This window comes from Lethenteron reissneri, chromosome 72 (genome assembly GCF_015708825.2).
Source record: "Lethenteron reissneri isolate LAM-NWPU_2019-01 chromosome 72, ASM1570882v1, whole genome shotgun sequence".
Classification (NCBI taxonomy): Eukaryota; Metazoa; Chordata; class Hyperoartia; order Petromyzontiformes; family Petromyzontidae; genus Lethenteron; species Lethenteron reissneri.
The window spans coordinates 4,571,673-4,594,775 of record NC_083850.1 but is presented as its reverse complement, the minus strand read 5'-3'; the positions used below and the strand labels follow the sequence as shown (position 1 = coordinate 4,594,775).

The window sequence follows — 23,103 nt, the reverse complement described above, 5'->3', positions numbered from 1 at the left end:
CAGAGGTGTGTATTATCCCATACGCCTTGACCAAAACGACTGATTATCTGCTTAACACCATAGCCCGTAAAACACTATTGGAGACAGTGTTGTTTGAGAGCAGCTATTAAAGTCGAGTGTGGTCACTACGCGTCTGTACGTGCTCCCTCCCGAAGCTTGGCGGTTTTTGGCAACGCCACGGGGCTGCATTCACTTTAAATTGAGGACAACGGAGGGCATGGCGAACGTGTTTATCCATTTATTCAAAATTTGTTGTTGATAATAATTCGTCTGGACATGGCACGTGCCTTATTCTACTCGATTAACCAAAATTAGTACAATGCCATACAGTAGTGTGATTTCATTCATGAGTAGTATACATAGAGCCCCAATGACACTAACCTACCTAAAGTTATGGTTAAAAAAGTAATCTTGAGTGACTTAATTCTCAGCTCAGACATGATCATCGCAATCATTTCCAAAGACGTGTGGGGTCCTGCGAGAGCAGGTCCCGACTACAAACAGCTGGGCGGCAGAATCGGAAGTAGCTGCGTCGCCCTCGAAATGTGATGTTGCTGCTGTTGTTGCTGCTGTAGTTGCTTCTGTTGCTGTAATAAACGCAGGGAGGTGGTGTTCCGTGATGGGATGACGCCTTTGATTAAAGCCTCTGTTCAAACTCACCCGATTGACGCCCTTGATCGTCGCATTTGATCAACTCTGATATTGTAGACTCTCACATGTTAAGCTCTATCATAGTGAAACATAATATTATAACCTATGAACTACAACCTATCCATTGTAACGCTGTAAAAGAATATTACCTATTGGGTTTCACTCCCTCGTCGAGAAGGCCGCTCTCTTCCTTTTCCAAAGTTACATGCTAATTTCTCTGCATTCACTTTAAATGGAGGACAATGTTTTTCCATTTATTCAAAATAAGCGCACAATTACACACTGAGATGCACGTACATATTAATGCATGAAGCACAATGGGCACATTATTCTTCGGTATGTTAATAGACATGCGGATTGTGCCTTCCAAAATTAACAATCGAATGCAAATATCCTGAAAGACAAAGGATTGGATCCTAGGGGGGGGAGTTATAAGGCGGCTCAGAAGCAGAGCTCAATGCCATTTCGAGAGGGAACTTGATGAGGTTGGACGCTCGACTCGTCGCTCTGCTGATCGCCCTTCAACCGCGAGACAACGCAGCCTGGCGAGCACAATTGCTGAGTCGACAGTTAGGCGACTTTGGGTCGGGAGAGTTCGTGGCGACATCTTCAGACGGGTTTCAGACATCGATATACCGTGAATCTCCAAGTAAGTGTCTATTTTCGCGGATAAATTCTTAAACGTGTTCGTCGTCAAATTAGCGGGATTTGTTTTTTCTCTCGGTTAGACGCGAGTGTCGTTTTTGTTTTAGCAGTTAACAAAATCCAAAACTCAACGTTAAACATCCTTGGGGCCAATAGCGTACTTTTGACTCAATAACACCGCTGCTGTTACTACGCTCACATGGAGCAGAGAGGCTCTCCACAGCCCCACGCACACGGAGGCAAGAAGCCATTCAATTGCTCTGTGTGTGAGAAGTCCTTTTCACGGTCATCACATCTTAAGAAACACCACAGAACACACACGGGCGAGAAGCCGTTCCTGTGCCCTGTGTGTGGGAAGACATTTGCACGGTCATCACATCTTCAGAGTCACCAGAGAACACACACGGGCGGGAAGCCATTCCTGTGCTCTGTGTGTGGGAAGGCATTTGCACAGTCATCAACTCTTCAAGACCATCAGAAAACACACACGGGCGAGAAGCCGTTCCTGTGCTCTGTGTGTGGGAAGACATTTTCAAAGTCATCAAATCTTCATAGTCATCAGAGAACACACACGGGCGAGAAGCCATTCCTGTGCCCTGTGTGTGGGAAGACATTTGCAGACTCATCAACTCTTCATAGTCATCAGAGAACACACACGGGCGAGAAGCCATTCCTGTGCCCTGTGTGTGGGAAGACATTTTCCAAGTCATCAAATCTTCATAGTCATCAGAGAACACACACGGGCGAGAAGCCATTCCTGTGCCCTGTGTGTGGGAAGACATTTGCAGACTCATCAACTCTTCATAGTCATCAGAGAACACACACGGGCGAGAAGCCATTCCTGTGCCCTGTGTGTGGGAAGACATTTTCCAAGTCATCAAATCTTCATAGTCATCAGAGAACACACACGGGCGAGAAGCCATTCCTGTGCGCTGTGTGTGGGAAGACATTTGCAGACTCATCAACTCTTCATAGTCATCAGAGAACACACACGGGCGAGAAGCCTTTCCTGTGCCCTGTGTGTGGGAAGACATTTGCAGACTCATCAACTCTTCATAGTCATCAGAGAACACACACGGGCGAGAAGCCATTCCTGTGCCCTGTGTGTGGGAAGACATTTTCCAAGTCATCAAATCTTCATAGTCATCAGAGAACACACACGGGCGAGAAGCCATTCCTGTGCGCTGTGTGTGGGAAGACATTTGCAGACTCATCAACTCTTCATAGTCATCAGAGAACACACACGGGCGAGAAGCCTTTCCTGTGCCCTGTGTGTGGGAAGACATTTGCAAACTCATCAACCATGAACAGGCATCAGAAGGTCCACAATGATAGGAAACTGAAATCAAAAGCTGAAATTCAAGATGCTGCAATGAGTCCTGAAGAAGTTTCCACCTTCGATCCCATGCAGTTGGATCCCGAGAGATGGCTGGATGTAATGGAGTGGCTCGAGGATCAAACCGAGAGCTCGGGGTGACTGAAATATTATGTCATGTGGTTATACCTATTAAGCCGTATCGAGTACTTTTGTGTGTAATTTTGACCATTTTAGTTTTACAGTTTTTGTGAGTTTAATTACGTGCACAGTGGTTGTTTGTAATGTTATCGGATTACTTGCCGAAGTGGTGTGAAGAGCACTGGTTGTGAGAGGGTGTAATTGTAGTCGTTAGGTGTTCCTGTTGAGCTAAAGTTGGAATGCGTCTGTAGGTACATCTTTACTCAACATTTTCAACGGGTTTTGTCAAGTATATAGCTGTGTTTGATTGGTATTAATCGACTTTAGATCGCCGATTTCAGGATGTACATTGATGACGCGTACGTTGGATATATGGCCTTGACTTCAACATAGACGCACAGTGAACAAATGTGGTGAACTAATAAGGAAATCATGGAGAATGATACTTTAAAGCGTTGGTATTCCTGGAACGGAAATGGTTTGCATTGTACTGGAAATGTGTTAACATAGAACATAATAAATATTCCCTTCGAGTTTTGACGTAAAAATGATTGCAGATGAATAAAAACGTATTTTTAACAAATGTTTGTCCGGTCTTTATTTTATAATGTTTCTAGCAAAAACATGTTCAGAGAATTTCAGGTGGAGGATCTCCATCACACAAGTGTGCCCTTAACCGGCAGCATCTTGGCTGTCTACCCGATTAACACGTGTTCCTTGAGGGGAAAGGTCCCCGTAGTTAATCGTTCATCAACGTACCAGTCCCTAATCCCGATGTATGTCGGGGATAAACTGTACTCTATAACAAGTAAACTGTAATAATAAAAACGATAACACTAAACATTTAACGATTATAAACGTATAACCATATTCACGGAGGCAAGGTATTATAATATCATTAGAATAGTGGGATTCGAATAATTGTAGTTCGATTCTAATCCTGCATATCCTATACCCGGTTTGCATATTCACTTACCATACATAAGACACCAGTGTGATTCTAATTTGAGCACAGTGCGATTCTAATTATTCTTATTCGATTATAATCCCACTATAACAGTTAAAAGGATTTTACAGCGTTCATAGGTTATAATATTATGTTGCACTATGTTAGAGCTTAACATGTGAGAGCCTACAACTATCAGAGTTGGTCAAATGCGACGATCAAAGGCGTCAATAGGGTAAGTTTGATCAGAGTCTTTGATCAAAGGCGTAATCCCATCATGGAACACCACCTCCCTGCGTATATAACAGCAACAGAAGCAGCAACATCACATTTCGAGGGCGACGCAGCTACTTCTGATTCTGCTGCTTCTGCTTCCCGGCTGTTTGTGGCCGGGCTGGAAATGATTGCGATGATCACGTCTGAACTGAGAATTAAGTGACTAAATACTACTTTGTTTAACCATAACTGTGTGTAGGTTATCTTCTTGGTTCTTTCGGTAAAATAACGTAGAAGGGAAATAATAAAATAATACAAATAAAACAGAATAAAAAAATTATCACGACGTTTCGGCCACAACGCAGGCAACCGTCCTCAGGTGAAGAACAGGGCTATCGGAAAGACAGCGTCTGAATGAACACCACCAAGCTTGGCAGCGTATATTTAAGCTGCAGGGGGAAGGGCGCCTTGACAAGGGAATTTGCATATCAACAGATGAAATTAGAATATTTATGGGAAATGCAGATATGGGATTAGTCACTACTTGTGGAATGCGTAGGAGGTGGGGGGGGGGGGTCTCAAAGTCATATTATGCCCGTGCATTATGTAGGATTAGCAGGAACAAAGGGAGGAAGTGGGGTTAGCAGTAATAAAGGGAAGGAATTTTAATTATAAGGAGCTGCAGCAGCCATACCACCACGTAAAAAACTAAACTATAAACTACATCAATATTATCAATATACTAAATATACTCTCCAATAAGCTGAGCTACTAACAGGAAGTAATAGTGGACGGGCATGTGAACTTTGCCCGTATGTATGTAATGTGTATGCATGCCATTTGGACTTGCGAAGCGGAGGGGTCGGATATGCGAACTGGGGCGTGCAGGATTAGGAATCGGATGAAAATTATTAGAATAACACTATGGTAGTATTATAATTACACTGAGCTAGAGTGTATGTTATATGTAGATGCGCATTGGGAGTCGTAAATGCAAACTGGGAGGTGCTCGGTTTAGAATAGCATCAAAATGAGTTTCATAACAACGTGGTCCTATTAGAATCACGCTATCAACAGCTGCTGATGTTCGGGTGGCGGCCGTCGATTCGGGCTCTGCTCTTCATTTCCTCGCCTGGATGGTGCCGCGGGACGCAGCATTTCTGAAGGTGATGTTGTTGTTGCTGCTGCTGCAGTTTCTGCAGTTGCTGCTGCTGCAGTTGCTGCTGCTGCAGTTGCTGCTGCTGCAGTTGCTGCTGTTGCAGTTGCTGCAGTTGCTGCAGTTGCTGCTGCTGCAGTTGCTGCTGTTGTTGCTGGTACTGTTGTTGCTGGTACTGTTGCTGCTTAAGTTTCAGTGGTGTTCCGTGATAGGATAACAAACTTTGATCAAATACTCTTATCAAACGAGTCGTTACAATTGTAACGAATCATAATTGCACGGGCTTATGTTGGGTTTGTAAGATAATTCTATATTTACATACTGAATATTGCTATTTGATGCCATTGAGATAGAACATTCACCCAGCAGTGGACAGCTTGATCCTAATACCACGAAAGTGTTATTCAAACAATTTTAATCCCATCCTGATCCTGCACCTTCCGTTTCACATATCCCACCCTTGGTTCGCACGTCCATATTACATACATACATGTTACATGCATGCATGTTACATGCATGTATGTAACATGTTACATACATACATGTTACATGCATACATGTTACATACAGACATATTACATTCATGCATATTACATACAGACATGTTACATACTCACGAGCATAGTGTGATTCTTATAGGACCACGGTGTGAAGCTGAGAATTCGAATATCACACTTCAATGTTCGGTGTTCTAATCTGTAACACTAGTTTATTGTTATTTTATAGCTTTATAGTGTATAGCTCATAGCTTATATTGTTATAGTTCAAAACATTATAGTTTACTAGAACACTAGTTTGTAGTGTTATTTTAAAGCGTTACAATGTATAGCTCATAGTTTAAAGGTTATATTGTTAGAGTTTATAATGTTAGAGTATGCTCTGTGAGTTTACAATTTGAAAGTTTGTGAACGTGCCCTATTCTCGTGGGACCCGACACGAATTTGGAAATAATTGCTATGATCATGTCTGAGCTGGGATGAGCGACTAATGTTTACTTTGTTTAATCATAGCTGTGTGTAGGTTAGTGCCATCGGTGCTTAGTGAATACTACTCATAAATGAACTCATACTTCTTTCGGATATAAATTGGAAATCGTGTTGGTAGAACAAGTCGCCTGCATTTTCTAGACAAATTGTTATCTTCAAGTGCGTCCGAAAATAAACTGCTAAAATACACAGAATAGGGAAGGCAGCCTTGTTGGGGAGATGTAGTTTGGCTAAGGCGCTGTGGCCGGGTGATGACACGGATTCTGAAACAATGGAGTTAAACACTCGCTGCTTGTCCCCATCGACAGCATTGAAGGCTGTCATATACCGCCCCATTAACGATTTGGCTGTATGATGTGTATAGTTGAAGGTGCTAGGTGTTGTCTTCTTCTAACAGCTACTAACGTGCCTGTGTTGTCTGTTTTTAGGATTTGTCTACTGATGTTGTTCTTTTAATTGCGGCGTTTTTATGTTGAGTTCTGTCACTTGAGTGTTGCAATTTGTTTAAGAATACGTCATGTGAGCGTGGTGTTTTGCTTGTTGGAATTTCGCTTTGTTACAATTTGTGATTGTTATAAAATCGTAAAGATTCAGAATCTCATGAGTTAAGAATGGGTTTGTGCGTGATTCTTATACGACCACACTGTGATTCTAATGCTTCTAATGATATTATAATACCTTATCTCCGTTTATATGGTTATAAATTAAAACACTAGTTTATAATCGTTTAATGTTTAGTGTTATCGTTTATAGTATTACAGTTTACATGTTATAGAGTACAGTTTATCCCCGACATACTTCGGGAATTAGGGACTGGTAGGTTGATGAGCGATTAACTACGGGGACCTTTCCCCTCAAGGAACACGTGTTAATCGCGTAGACAGCCAAGATGCTGCCGGTTAAGGGCACACTTGAAGGCGGAATTATCTTCAGGACTCATTGCAGCACCTTGGTTTCAGCTTCCTATCATCGTGGACCTTCTGATGCCTCTTCCGTTTTGATGAGTGTGCAAATGACTTTCCACACACAGAGCACAGGAATGGCTTCTCGCCCGTGTGTGTTCTCTGGTGTCTCTGAAGATGTGATGACTTTGCAAATGTCTTCCCACACACAGGGCACAGGAATGGCTTCTCGCCTGTGTGTGTTCTCTGATGAGTTTGAAGAGTTGATGAGTGTGCAAATGTCTTCCCACACACAGGGCACAGGAATAGCTTCTCGTCCGTGTGTGTTCTCTGGTGTCTCTTAAGATTTGATTGCCGTGAAAATGCCTTCCCACAGACAGAGCAATTCAATGGCTTCTTGTCTCCGTGTGCGTGGGGCTGTGGAGAGCGTCTCTGCTCCATGTGAGCGTAGTAACAGTAGCGGTGTTATCGAGTCAAAAGTACGCTTTCGGCCGAAAGGATGTTTAGCGTTGAGTTTTGGATTTTGTTAACTGCTAAAACGACACTCGCGTCTAACCGAGACGCAAAAAAATCCCGTAAATTTGACGAACACGTTTATCCGCGAAAATAGACACTTACTTGGAGATTCACGTTATATATTGATGTCTAGAACCCGTCTGAAGATGTCGCCACGAACTCTCCCGACGCAAAGTCGCCTAACTGTCGACACAGCAATTGTGCTCGCCAGGCTGCGTTGTCTCGCGGTTGAAGGGCGATCAGCAGAGCGACGAGTCGAGCGTCCAACCTCATCAAGTTCCCTCTCGAAATGGCATTGAGCTCTGCTTCTGAGCCGCCTTATAACTCCCCCCCTAGGATCCAATCCTTTGTCTTTCAGGATATTTGCATTCGATTGTTAATTTTGGAAGGTACAATCCGCATGTCTATTAACATACCGAAGAGTAATGTGCCCATTGTGCTTCATGCATGAATATGTAAGTGCATCTCAGTGTGTAATTGTGCGCTTATTTTGAATAAATGGAAAAACACGTTCCCCATGCCCTCCATTGTCCTCGATTTAAAGTGAATGCAGCCCCGTGGCGTTGCCAAAAACCGCCGAGCATCGGGAGTGAGCACATACAGACGAGTAGTGACCACACTTGCAATACAATCACTCTAACATCAGTAACCAAAATCCGATCTGGTACATGGTCTCCGCTTGGTCTGATTGGTATCCGTCATCACTCCGGAGACAAACAGCGAGGCATGGTTTGGCCAGCCACCACCTCGTTTGCCGCAGCGACTTTAGTAGCTGCTCTCAAACAACACTACAGGTTGTCTACAGGTATATACTGTAAATAGCTATTAAATTCCATTACCACACATTCATCCAACAGTGGACAGTTAATGTCACGTCTGTGTGTAACACAGGCTGCTGCGGCGCTGCCAACTGCGCTGTGAGGCGAGCGCGTCCACGCAAGAGAATCATCGCAACGTTGGTCTCGCCATTGAGACACACACAGCTCACCACACAGCCAGAACCATTGATACACCGAAGCTAAGAGATCAGCTTATACCCATCTTCTCAGTTGAAACTGTCTCTGTGTTTAAATATCTGGATGCCTACATGGACAAATCTTTGACGGTAGCCCGGGCCTCAGGGGCTCAGAAACTGTGGGCATCACAACACATTTCATTTGGCGTACGGTTTCCGTTGCCGAGAGCCCCACCACGTCGGACACACCAGACTTGGGCTGTACAGGACATGGGGATGAGCTGTCTGGGTGGGGACGGACATAAGTCTTGAGGCGCGATGGGTGGACGAACCAACGGCGACGCCCTATCTGTATTCATACACACTGCAGCCGTTTCACCTCTATGACTTCTACTGGACCCCGCCATGGGCGGAGCAACTTGGGGGACGTACCCGGTGGCACCTGTGGGCAATACAACCATGCCCTGTCCCCTACCGCTCATGGACGCACGTGGTCCCGCCGCCCGAGTTGTTTTCATTAGCGGCTTGCTCTCTGGCGGGGAAAGTTCTTCGTTATGAATCGTTTCGCAACGTTTCAGTCCCGAATCCCGAAGTATACCGGGGATCACCTGTACTCTATAACATGTAAACTGATAAACGCGATGTCCTCAATTATTCCAAGCTGCACAATTCACGGTTGCAGACTGCTTTGTATGTATGTAACATGTATGTATGTAACATGTCTGTTTGTAGTAAGGATATGTGCATGTAACATGTATGTATGTAACATGTATGTATGCATGCACCATGTATGTATGTAATATGGACGTGCAAACCAAGGGCGGGATATGTGAAACGGAAGGTGCAGGATCAGGATGGGATTAAAATTACTTGAATAACACTTTGGTGGGATTAGGATCAAGCTATCCACTGCTGGATGAATGTTCTATCTCAATGGCATCAAATAGCAATATTCAGTATGTATATATGAAATAATCGCACAAACCCAACATAAGCCCGTGCATTTATGAATCGTTACAATTGTAATGACTCGTTTGATAAAAGTATTTGATCAAAGTTTGTTATCCCATCACGGAACACCACTGGAACTGAAGCATATTAAGCAGCAGCAACTGCAGCGGCAACAACTGCAGCAGCAACTGCAGCAGCAACAGCAACTGCAGCAGCAGCAACTGCAGCAGCAGCAACTGCAGCAGCAGCAACTGCAGCAGCAACTGCATCAGCAGCAACTGCAGCAGCAGAATCACAGTGTGGTCGTATAAGAATCATGCACAAACCCATTATAAACTCATGAGATTATGAATCGTTACAATTATTATAACAATCACAAATTGTGACGACTTGTGGGATTCGAATAATTGTAATTCGATTCTAATCCTGCATATCCTATACCCGGTTCGCATTTTCACTTACCATACATACGACACCAGTGTGATTCTAATTTGAGTACAGTGCGATTCTAATTATTCTTATGCGATTATAATCCCACTATAACAGTTAAAAGTATTTTTCGATTTAAAGCTTTCGTGACTGCAGGGATTCATCTTCTTGGTTCTTTCGGTAAAGTCACGCAGAAGGGAAGTAGCCGAAACGTCGTGAGAATTAATTTATTTTATTATGTTTTATTTTTATTATTTTATTACTTCCCTTCTACGTGACTTTACCGAAAAAACCAAAAAGAGTTAAAAGTATTTTACAGCGTTCATATGTTATAATATTATGTTTCACTATGTTAGAGCTTAACATGTGAGAGCCTACAACTATCAGAGTTGATCAAATGCGATGATCAAAGGCGTCAATAGGGTAAGTTTGATCAGAGTCTTTGATCAAAGGCATAATCCCATCATGGAACACCTCCTCCCTGCGTATATAACAGCAACAGAAGCAGCAACATCACATTTCGAGGGCGACGCAGCTACTTCTGATTCTGCTGCTTCTGCTTCCCGGCTGTTTGTGGCCGGGCTGGAAATGATTGCGATGATCACGTCTGAACTGAGAATTAAGTGACTAAATACTACTTTGTTTAACCATAACTGTGTGTAGGTTATCTTCTTGGTTCTTTCGGTAAAATAACGTAGAAGGGAAATAATAAAATAATACAAATAAAACAGAATAAAAAAATTATCACGACGTTTCGGCCACAACGCAGGCAACCGTCCTCAGGTGAAGAACAGGGCTATCGGAAAGACAGCGTCTGAATGAACACCACCAAGCTTGGCAGCGTATATTTAAGCTGCAGGGGGAAGGGCGCCTTGACAAGGGAATTTGCATATCAACAGATGAAATTAGAATATTTATGGGAAATGCAGATATGGGATTAGTCACTACTTGTGGAATGCGTAGGAGGTGGGGGGGGGGTCTCAAAGTCATATTATGCCCGTGCATTATGTAGGATTAGCAGGAACAAAGGGAGGAAGTGGGGTTAGCAGTAATAAAGGGAAGGAATTTTAATTATAAGGAGCTGCAGCAGCCATACCACCACGTAAAAAAACTAAACTATAAACTACATCAATATTATCAATATACTAAATATACTCTCCAATAAGCTGAGCTACTAACAGGAAGTAATAGTGGACGGGCATGTGAACTTTGCCCGTATGTATGTAATGTGTATGCATGCCATTTGGACTTGCGAAGCGGAGGGGTCGGATATGCGAACTGGGGCGTGCAGGATTAGGAATCGGATGAAAATTATTAGAATAACACTATGGTAGTATTATAATTACACTGAGCTAGAGTGTATGTTATATGTAGATGCGCATTGGGAGTCGTAAATGCAAACTGGGAGGTGCTCGGTTTAGAATAGCATCAAAATGAGTTTCATAACAACGTGGTCCTATTAGAATCACGCTATCAACAGCTGCTGATGTTCGGGTGGCGGCCGTCGATTCGGGCTCTGCTCTTCATTTCCTCGCCTGGATGGTGCCGCGGGACGCAGCATTTCTGAAGGTGATGTTGTTGTTGCTGCTGCTGCAGTTGCTGCAGTTGCTGCTGCTGCAGTTGCTGCTGCTGCAGTTGCTGCTGCTGCAGTTGCTGCTGTTGCAGTTGCTGCAGTTGCTGCAGTTGCTGCTGCTGCAGTTGCTGCTGTTGTTGCTGGTACTGTTGTTGCTGGTACTGTTGCTGCTTAAGTTTCAGTGGTGTTCCGTGATAGGATAACAAACTTTGATCAAATACTCTTATCAAACGAGTCGTTACAATTGTAACGAATCATAATTGCACGGGCTTATGTTGGGTTTGTAAGATAATTCTATATTTACATACTGAATATTGCTATTTGATGCCATTGAGATAGAACATTCACCCAGCAGTGGACAGCTTGATCCTAATACCACGAAAGTGTTATTCAAACAATTTTAATCCCATCCTGATCCTGCACCTTCCGTTTCACATATCCCACCCTTGGTTCGCACGTCCATATTACATACATACATGTTACATGCATGCATGTTACATGCATGTATGTAACATGTTACATACATACATGTTACATGCATACATGTTACATACAGACATATTACATTCATGCATATTACATACAGACATGTTACATACTCACGAGCATAGTGTGATTCTTATAGGACCACGGTGTGAAGCTGAGAATTCGAATATCACACTTCAATGTTCGGTGTTCTAATCTGTAACACTAGTTTATTGTTATTTTATAGCTTTATAGTGTATAGCTCATAGCTTATATTGTTATAGTTCAAAACATTATAGTTTACTAGAACACTAGTTTGTAGTGTTATTTTAAAGCGTTACAATGTATAGCTCATAGTTTAAAGGTTATATTGTTAGAGTTTATAATGTTAGAGTATGCTCTGTGAGTTTACAATTTGAAAGTTTGTGAACGTGCCCTATTCTCGTGGGACCCGACACGAATTTGGAAATAATTGCTATGATCATGTCTGAGCTGGGATGAGCGTATAATGTTTACTTTGTTTAATCATAGCTGTGTGTAGGTTAGTGCCATCGGTGCTTAGTGAATACTACTCATAAATGAACTCATACTTCTTTCGGATATAAATTGGAAATCGTGTTGGTAGAACAAGTCGCCTGCATTTTCTAGACAAATTGTTATCTTCAAGTGCGTCCGAAAATAAACTGCTAAAATACACAGAATAGGGAAGGCAGCCTTGTTGGGGAGATGTAGTTTGGCTAAGGCGCTGTGGCCGGGTGATGACACGGATTCTGAAACAATGGAGTTAAACACTCGCTGCTTGTCCCAATCGACAGCATTGAAGGCTGTCATATACCGCGCCATTTACGAGTTGGCTGTATGATGTGTATAGTTGAAGGTGCTAGGTGTTGTCTTCTTCTAACAGCTACTAACGTGCCTGTGTTGTCTGTTTTTAGGATTTGTCTACTGATGTTGTTCTTTTAATTGCGGCGTTTTTATGTTGAGTTCTGTCACTTGAGTGTTGCAATTTGTTTAAGAATACGTCATGTGAGCGTGGTGTTTTGCTTGTTGGAATTTCGCTTTGTTACAATTTGTGATTGTTATAAAATCGTAAAGATTCAGAATCTCATGAGTTAAGAATGGGTTTGTGCGTGATTCTTATACGACCACACTGTGATTCTAATGCTTCTAATGATATTATAATACCTTATCTCCGTTTATATGGTTATAAATTAAAACACTAGTTTATAATCGTTTAATGTTTAGTGTTATCGTTTATAGTATTACAGTTTACATGTTATAGAGTACAGTTTATCCCCGACATACTTCGGGAATTAGGGACTGGTAGGTTGATGAGCGATTAACTACGGGGACCTTTCCCCTCAAGGAACACGTGTTAATCGCGTAGACAGCCAAGATGCTGCCGGTTAAGGGCACACTTGTGTGACGGAGATCCTCCACCTGAAACTCGCTTAACATGTTTTTGCTAGGAACATTATAAAATAAAGAACATTTGTTAAAAATACGTTTTTATTCATCTGCAATCATTTTTACGTGAAAACTCGAAGGGAATATTTATTACATTTCCAGTACAATGCAAACTATTTCCGTTCCAGGAATACCAAAGCGTTAAAGTATCATTCCCCATGATTTCCTTATTAGTTCACCACATTTGTTCACTGTGGGTCTATGTTGAAGTCAAGGCCATATATCCAACGAACGCGTCATCAATGTACATCCTGAAATCGGCTATCTAAAGTTGATTAATACCAATAAAAAAGCTTTATACTTGAAAAAAAACGTTTAAAATGTTGAGTAAAGATGTACCTACATACGCATTCCAACTTTAGCTCAACAGGAACACTTAACGACTACAATTGAACAGTCTCACAACCAGTGCTCATCACACCACTTCGGCAAGTAATCCGATAACATTACAAACCACCACTGTGCACGTCAAAAACTGTAAATGGTCAAAATTATAACCAAAAAGTACTCGATACGGCTTAATAGGTATAACCACCTGACATAATATTTTTTCAGTCACTCCGAGCTCTCGGTTTGATCCCCGAGCCACTCCATTACATCCAGCCACCTCTCGGGATCCAACTGAATGGGATCGAATGTGGAAACTTCTTCAGGACCAATTGCAGCACCTTGAATTTCAGCTTTTGATTTCAGTTTCCTATCATTGTGGACCTTCTGATGCATGTTCATGGTCGATGACCGTGCAAATGCCTTCCCACACACAGAGCACAAGAATGGCTTCTCACCCGTGTGTGTTCTCTGGTGACTTTGAAGATGTGATGACTTTGCAAATGTCTTCCTACACACAGAGCACAGGAATGGCTTCTTGCCCGTATGTGTTCTCTGATGGTCTTGACAAGTTGACGAGTGTGCAAATGCCTTTCCACACACAGGGCACAGGAATGGCTTCTCGCCGGTGTGTATTCTCTGGTGACTCTGAAGATGTGATGAGTGTGCAAATGTCTTCCCACACACAGAGCACAGAAACGGCTTCTCGCCCGTGTGTGTTCTCTGGTGACTCTGAAGATGTGATGACTGTGCAAATGTCTTCCCACACACAGGGCACAGGAACGGCTTCTCGCCCGTGTGTGTTCTCTGGTGACTCTGAAGATGTGATGAATGTGCAAATGTCTTCCCACACACAGGGCACATGAACGGCTTCTCGCCCGTGTGTGTTCTCTGGTGTCTCTGAAGATGTGATGGCCATGAAAATGTCTTCCCACACACAGAGCAATTGAATGGCTTCTTGCCTCCGTGTACGTGGGGCTGTGGAGAGCGTCTCTGCTCCATGTGAGCGAAGTAACAGCAGCGGTGTTATCGAGTCAAAAGTACGCTATCGGCCGCAAGGATGTTTAGCGTTGAGTTTTGGATTTTGTTAACAGCTAAAACAAGAACGACACTCGCGTCTAACCGAGAAGCAAAAAAATCCCGCTAATTTGACGACGAACACGTTTAAGAGTTTATCCGTGAAAATAGACACCTACTTGGAGATTCACGGTATATCGATGTCTAGAACCCGTCTGAAGATGTCGCCACGAACTCTCCCGACGCAAAGTCGCCTAACTGCCGACACAGCAATTGTGCTCGCCAGGCTGCGTTGTCTCGCGGTTGAAGGGCGATCAGCAGAGCGACGAGTCGAGCGTCCAACCTCATAAAGTTCCCTCTCGAAATGGCATTGAGCTCTGCTTCTGAGCCGCCTTATAACTCCCCCCCTAGGATCCAATCCTTTGTCTTTCAGGATATTTGCATTCGATTGTTAATTTTGGAAGGTACAATCCGCATGTCTATTAACATACCGAAGGGTAATGTGTCCTTTGTGCTTCATGCATGAATATGTAAGTGCATCTCAGTGTGTAATTATGCGCTTATTTTGAATAAATGGATAAACACGTTCGCCATGCCCTCCATTGTCCTCGATTTAAAGTGAATGCAGCCCCGTGGCGTTGCCAAAAACCGCCAAGCTTCGGGAGTGAGCACGTACAGACGCTTGCAATACAATCACTCTAACATCAGTAACCAAAATCCGATCTGGTACATGGTCTCCGCTTAAACTTGTTTATATTCGTTTAATGTTTAATGCTCTCTTTAAAGCGTTACAGTTTACATGTTTTAGAGTACAAGTGATCTCCAGTATACTTCGGAATTAGCGAAAGGAACGTTGCTAAACTATTTATAACAGGGACCTTTCCCCTCTAGGAACACATGTTGATGGTGGAGACAGCCAAGACGTTGCCGGTTAATGTCAGACTTGTGTTGCTGCAGTTGCTGCTGCTGCAGTTGATGCTGCTGCAGTTGCTGCAGTTGCTGCTGCTGCAGTTGCTGCTGTTGCTGTAGTTGCTGCTGCTGCAGTTGCTGCTGCTGCTGCAGTTTCTGCTGCTGCTGCAGTTGCTGCTGCTTCTGCTGTTGCTGCTGCTGCTGCTGTTGTTGCTGCTGTTGCTGCTTAATATGCTTCAGTTCCAGTGGTGTTCCGTGATGGGATAACAAACTTTGATTAAATACTTTTATCAAACAAGTCATTACAATTGCAACGATTCATAATTTCACGGGCTAATATTGGGTTTGTGCGATTATTGAACATATTCATACTGAATATTGTTATTTGATTCCATTGAGATGGAACATTCATCCCGCAGTGGACAGCTTGATCCTAATACCACCAAAGTGTTAATCAAGTAATTTTAATCCCATCCTGATCCTGCACCTTCCGTTTCACATATCACATCCTTGGTTCGCACGTCCATATTACATACATACATGTTACATACATGCATGTACCATGTTACATACATACATGTTACATGCATACATGTTACATGCACATATACTTACTACAAACAGATATGTTCCATACATACATGTTACATACTTACGACCGTAGTGTGATTCGAAGAGGACCACGGAGTGACTCGAATAATTCGAATGCGATTCGAAAATCACACTTCAAGGTAGGTTGTTGTAATCTATAACACTAGTTAATAATGTTATTGTATAGCGTTATAATGTATAGCTCATAGGTTATATTGTTAGAGTTCACATACTAGTTTACAGTAATTTGAAGATTCTTCAAATGTATATGTGAATGTTTTTAAGTTACCATTGTTGAAGTTCATAATGTTAAAGTTCACAGTGTGAGAATTTACAATGTGAGAGTATATCCAAGACGTCGATCGATGGCGTTGGTCTGGTAGGTTCGATCATAGTTTTTGATCAAAGACGTCATCCCATCACGGGACACCAACATGCTGCGTATATAACAGTAACAGAAGCAACTACAGCAGCTACGAAACCATTCGATGGCAAAGCAGCGACTTCTTCAATCTGAGAGTTTGTGGCCGTGCCCTGTTCTCGTGGGACCCGACACGGATTTGGAAATAATTGCTATGATCATGTCTGAGCTGGGATGAGCGACTAATGTTTACTTTGTTTAATCATAACTGTGTGTAGGTTAGTGTCATCGGTGCTTAGTGAATACTACTCATGAATGAACTCATACTTCTTTCGGATAGAAATTTGATATCGTGTTGGTAGAACAAGTCGCCTGCCTTTTCTAGACGAATTGTTATTTTCAAGTGCGTCCGTAAATATATTGCTAAAATACACAGCATAGGGAAGGCTGCCTTGTTGGGGAGATGTAGTTTGGCTAAGGCGCTGTGGCCGGGTGATGACACGGATTCTGAAACAATGGAGTTAAACACTCGCTGCTTGTCCCCATCGACAGCATTTAAGGCTGTCATATACCGCGCCATTTACGAGTTGGCTGTATGATGTGTATAGTTGAAGGTGCTAGGTGTTGTCTTCTTCTAACAGCTACTAACGTGCCTGTGTTGTCTGTTTTTAGGATTTGTCTACTGATGTTGTTCTTTTAATTGCGGCGTTTTTATGTTGAGTTCAGTCACTTGAGTGTTGCAATTTGTTTAAGAATACGTCATGTGAGCGTGGTGTTTTGCTTGTTGGAATTTCGCTTTGTTACAATTTGTGATTGTTATAAAATCGTAAAGATTCAGAATCTCATGAGTTAAGAATGGGTTTGTGCGTGATTCTTATACGACCACACTGTGATTCTAATGCTTCTAATGATATTATAATACCTTATCTCCGTTTATATGGTTATAAATTAAAACACTAGTTTATAATCGTTTAATGTTTAGTGTTATCGTTTATAGTATTACAGTTTACATGTTATAGAGTACAGTTTATCCCCGACATACTTCGGGAATTAGGGACTGGTAGGTTGATGAGCGATTAACTACGGGGACCTTTCCCCTCAAGGAACACGTGTTAATCGCGTAGACAGCCAAGATGCTGCCGGTTAAGGGCACACTTGTGTGACGGAGATCCTCCACCTGAAACTCGCTTAACATGTTTTTGCTAGGAACATTATAAAATAAAGAACATTTGTTAAAAATACGTTTTTATTCATCTGCAATCATTTTTACGTGAAAACTCGAAGGGAATATTTATTACATTTCCAGTACAATGCAAACTATTTCCGTTCCAGGAATACCAAAGCGTTAAAGTATCATTCCCCATGATTTCCTTATTAGTTCACCACATTTGTTCACTGTGGGTCTATGTTGAAGTCAAGGCCATATATCCAACGAACGCGTCATCAATGTACATCCTGAAATCGACTATCTAAAGTTGATTAATACCAATAAAAAAGCTTTATACTTGAAAAAAAAACGTTTAAAATGTTGAGTAAAGATGTACCTACATACGCATTCCAACTTTAGCTCAACAGGAACACTTAACGACTACAATTGAACAGTCTCACAACCAGTGCTCATCACACCACTTCGGCAAGTAATCCGATAACATTACAAACCACCACTGTGCACGTCAAAAACTGTAAATGGTCAAAATTATAACCAAAAAGTACTCGATACGGCTTAATAGGTATAACCACCTGACATAATATTTTTTCAGTCACTCCGAGCTCTCGGTTTGATCCCCGAGCCACTCCATTACATCCAGCCACCTCTCGGGATCCAACTGCATGGGATCGAATGTGGAAACTTCTTCAGGACCAATTGCAGCACCTTGAATTTCAGCTTTTGATTTCAGTTTCCTATCATTGTGGACCTTCTGATGCCTGTTCATGTTTGATGAGTGTGCAAATGCCTCCCCACACACAGGGCACAAGAATGGCTTCTCGCCCGTGTGTGTTCTCTGGTGACTTTGAAGATGTGATGACTTTGCAAATGTCTTCCTACACACAGAGCACAGGAATGGCTTCTTGCCCGTATGTGTTCTCTGATGGTCTTGACAAGTTGACGAGTGTGCAAATGCCTTTCCACACACAGGGCACAGGAATGGCTTCTCGCCGGTGTGTATTCTCTGGTGACTCTGAAGATGTGATGAGTGTGCAAATGTCTTCCCACACACAGAGCACAGAAACGGCTTCTCGCCCGTGTGTGTTCTCTGGTGACTCTGAAGATGTGATGACTGTGCAAATGTCTTCCCACACACAGGGCACAGGAACGGCTTCTCGCCCGTGTGTGTTCTCTGGTGACTCTGAAGATGTGATGAATGTGCAAATGTCTTCCCACACACAGGGCACATGAACGGCTTCTCGCCCGTGTGTGTTCTCTGGTGTCTCTGAAGATGTGATGGCCATGAAAATGTCTTCCCACACACAGAGCAATTGAATGGCTTCTTGCCTCCGTGTACGTGGGGCTGTGGAGAGCGTCTCTGCTCCATGTGAGCGAAGTAACAGCAGCGGTGTTATCGAGTCAAAAGTACGCTATCGGCCGCAAGGATGTTTAGCGTTGAGTTTTGGATTTTGTTAACAGCTAAAACAAGAACGACACTCGCGTCTAACCGAGAAGCAAAAAAATCCCGCTAATTTGACGACGAACACGTTTAAGAGTTTATCCGTGAAAATAGACACCTACTTGGAGATTCACGGTATATCGATGTCTAGAACCCGTCTGAAGATGTCGCCACGAACTCTCCCGACGCAAAGTCGCCTAACTGCCGACACAGCAATTGTGCTCGCCAGGCTGCGTTGTCTCGCGGTTGAAGGGCGATCAGCAGAGCGACGAGTCGAGCGTCCAACCTCATAAAGTTCCCTCTCGAAATGGCATTGAGCTCTGCTTCTGAGCCGCCTTATAACTCCCCCCCTAGGATCCAATCCTTTGTCTTTCAGGATATTTGCATTCGATTGTTAATTTTGGAAGGTACAATCCGCATGTCTATTAACATACCGAAGGGTAATGTGTCCTTTGTGCTTCATGCATGAATATGTAAGTGCATCTCAGTGTGTAATTATGCGCTTATTTTGAATAAATGGATAAACACGTTCGCCATGCCCTCCATTGTCCTCGATTTAAAGTGAATGCAGCCCCGTGGCGTTGCCAAAAACCGCCAAGCTTCGGGAGTGAGCACGTACAGACGCTTGCAATACAATCACTCTAACATCAGTAACCAAAATCCGATCTGGTACATGGTCTCCGCTTAAACTTGTTTATATTCGTTTAATGTTTAATGCTCTCTTTAAAGCGTTACAGTTTACATGTTTTAGAGTACAAGTGATCTCCAGTATACTTCGGAATTAGCGAAAGGAACGTTGCTAAACTATTTATAACAGGGACCTTTCCCCTCTAGGAACACATGTTGATGGTGGAGACAGCCAAGACGTTGCCGGTTAATGTCAGACTTGTGTTGCTGCAGTTGCTGCTGCTGCAGTTGCTGCTGCTGCAGTTGCTGCAGTTGCTGCTGCTGCAGTTGCTGCTGTTGCTGTAGTTGCTGCTGCTGCAGTTGCTGCTGCTGCTGCAGTTTCTGCTGCTGCTGCAGTTGCTGCTGCTTCTGCTGTTGCTGCTGCTGCTGCTGTTGTTGCTGCTGTTGCTGCTTAATATGCTTCAGTTCCAGTGGTGTTCCGTGATGGGATAACAAACTTTGATTAAATACTTTTATCAAACAAGTCATTACAATTGCAACGATTCATAATTTCACGGGCTAATATTGGGTTTGTGCGATTATTGAACATATTCATACTGAATATTGTTATTTGATTCCATTGAGATGGAACATTCATCCCGCAGTGGACAGCTTGATCCTAATACCACCAAAGTGTTAATCAAGTAATTTTAATCCCATCCTGATCCTGCACCTTCCGTTTCACATATCACATCCTTGGTTCGCACGTCCATATTACATACATACATGTTACATACATGCATGTACCATGTTACATACATACATGTTACATGCATACATGTTACATGCACATATACTTACTACAAACAGATATGTTCCATACATACATGTTACATACTTACGACCGTAGTGTGATTCGAAGAGGACCACGGAGTGACTCGAATAATTCGAATGCGATTCGAAAATCACACTTCAAGGTAGGTTGTTGTAATCTATAACACTAGTTAATAATGTTATTGTATAGCGTTATAATGTATAGCTCATAGGTTATATTGTTAGAGTTCACATACTAGTTTACAGTAATTTGAAGATTCTTCAAATGTATATGTGAATGTTTTTAAGTTACCATTGTTGAAGTTCATAATGTTAAAGTTCACAGTGTGAGAATTTACAATGTGAGAGTATATCCAAGACGTCGATCGATGGCGTTGGTCTGGTAGGTTCGATCATAGTTTTTGATCAAAGACGTCATCCCATCACGGGACACCAACATGCTGCGTATATAACAGTAACAGAAGCAACTACAGCAGCTACGAAACCATTCGATGGCAAAGCAGCGACTTCTTCAATCTGAGAGTTTGTGGCCGTGCCCTGTTCTCGTGGGACCCGACACGGATTTGGAAATAATTGCTATGATCATGTCTGAGCTGGGATGAGCGACTAATGTTTACTTTGTTTAATCATAACTGTGTGTAGGTTAGTGTCATCGGTGCTTAGTGAATACTACTCATGAATGAACTCATACTTCTTTCGGATAGAAATTTGATATCGTGTTGGTAGAACAAGTCGCCTGCCTTTTCTAGACGAATTGTTATTTTCAAGTGCGTCCGTAAATATATTGCTAAAATACACAGCATAGGGAAGGCTGCCTTGTTGGGGAGATGTAGTTTGGCTAAGGCGCTGTGGCCGGGTGATGACACGGATTCTGAAACAATGGAGTTAAACACTCGCTGCTTGTCCCCATCGACAGCATTTAAGGCTGTCATATACCGCGCCATTTACGAGTTGGCTGTATGATGTGTATAGTTGAAGGTGCTAGGTGTTGTCTTCTTCTAACAGCTACTAACGTGCCTGTGTTGTCTGTTTTTAGGATTTGTCTACTGATGTTGTTCTTTTAATTGCGGCGTTTTTATGTTGAGTTCAGTCACTTGAGTGTTGCAATTTGTTTAAGAATACGTCATGTGAGCGTGGTGTTTTGCTTGTTGGAATTTCGCTTTGTTACAATTTGTGATTGTTATAAAATCGTAAAGATTCAGAATCTCATGAGTTAAGAATGGGTTTGTGCGTGATTCTTATACGACCACACTGTGATTCTAATGCTTCTAATGATATTATAATACCTTATCTCCGTTTATATGGTTATAAATTAAAACACTAGTTTATAATCGTTTAATGTTTAGTGTTATCGTTTATAGTATTACAGTTTACATGTTATAGAGTACAGTTTATCCCCGACATACTTCGGGAATTAGGGACTGGTAGGTTGATGAGCGATTAACTACGGGGACCTTTCCCCTCAAGGAACACGTGTTAATCGCGTAGACAGCCAAGATGCTGCCGGTTAAGGGCACACTTGTGTGACGGAGATCCTCCACCTGAAACTCGCTTAACATGTTTTTGCTAGGAACATTATAAAATAAAGAACATTTGTTAAAAATACGTTTTTATTCATCTGCAATCATTTTTACGTGAAAACTCGAAGGGAATATTTATTACATTTCCAGTACAATGCAAACTATTTCCGTTCCAGGAATACCAAAGCGTTAAAGTATCATTCCCCATGATTTCCTTATTAGTTCACCACATTTGTTCACTGTGGGTCTATGTTGAAGTCAAGGCCATATATCCAACGAACGCGTCATCAATGTACATCCTGAAATCGACTATCTAAAGTTGATTAATACCAATAAAAAAGCTTTATACTTGAAAAAAAACGTTTAAAATGTTGAGTAAAGATGTACCTACATACGCATTCCAACTTTAGCTCAACAGGAACACTTAACGACTACAATTGAACAGTCTCACAACCAGTGCTCATCACACCACTTCGGCAAGTAATCCGATAACATTACAAACCACCACTGTGCACGTCAAAAACTGTAAATGGTCAAAATTATAACCAAAAAGTACTCGATACGGCTTAATAGGTATAACCACCTGACATAATATTTTTTCAGTCACTCCGAGCTCTCGGTTTGATCCCCGAGCCACTCCATTACATCCAGCCACCTCTCGGGATCCAACTGCATGGGATCGAATGTGGAAACTTCTTCAGGACCAATTGCAGCACCTTGAATTTCAGCTTTTGATTTCAGTTTCCTATCATTGTGGACCTTCTGATGCCTGTTCATGTTTGATGAGTGTGCAAATGCCTCCCCACACACAGGGCACAAGAATGGCTTCTCGCCCGTGTGTGTTCTCTGGTGACTTTGAAGATGTGATGACTTTGCAAATGTCTTCCTACACACAGAGCACAGGAATGGCTTCTTGCCCGTATGTGTTCTCTGATGGTCTTGACAAGTTGACGAGTGTGCAAATGCCTTTCCACACACAGGGCACAGGAATGGCTTCTCGCCGGTGTGTATTCTCTGG

At 42.5% G+C, this 23,103-nt stretch overlaps 1 protein-coding gene across 1 annotated transcript in view; it reads left to right on the top strand.

Annotated features, from left to right (window-relative positions):
* LOC133361338 (zinc finger protein 208-like) overlaps window positions 1–23,103 on the top strand; it is a gene marked incomplete at both ends in the record, with an annotated part of 534,864 nt that overhangs the window by 368,300 nt on the left and 143,461 nt on the right. The window contains one exon of the mRNA XM_061580270.1: window positions 1,571–2,617. Within this exon, the coding sequence (XP_061436254.1) occupies window positions 1,571–2,617 (1,047 nt within the window). The remainder of the gene's footprint in view (window positions 1–1,570; window positions 2,618–23,103) is intronic.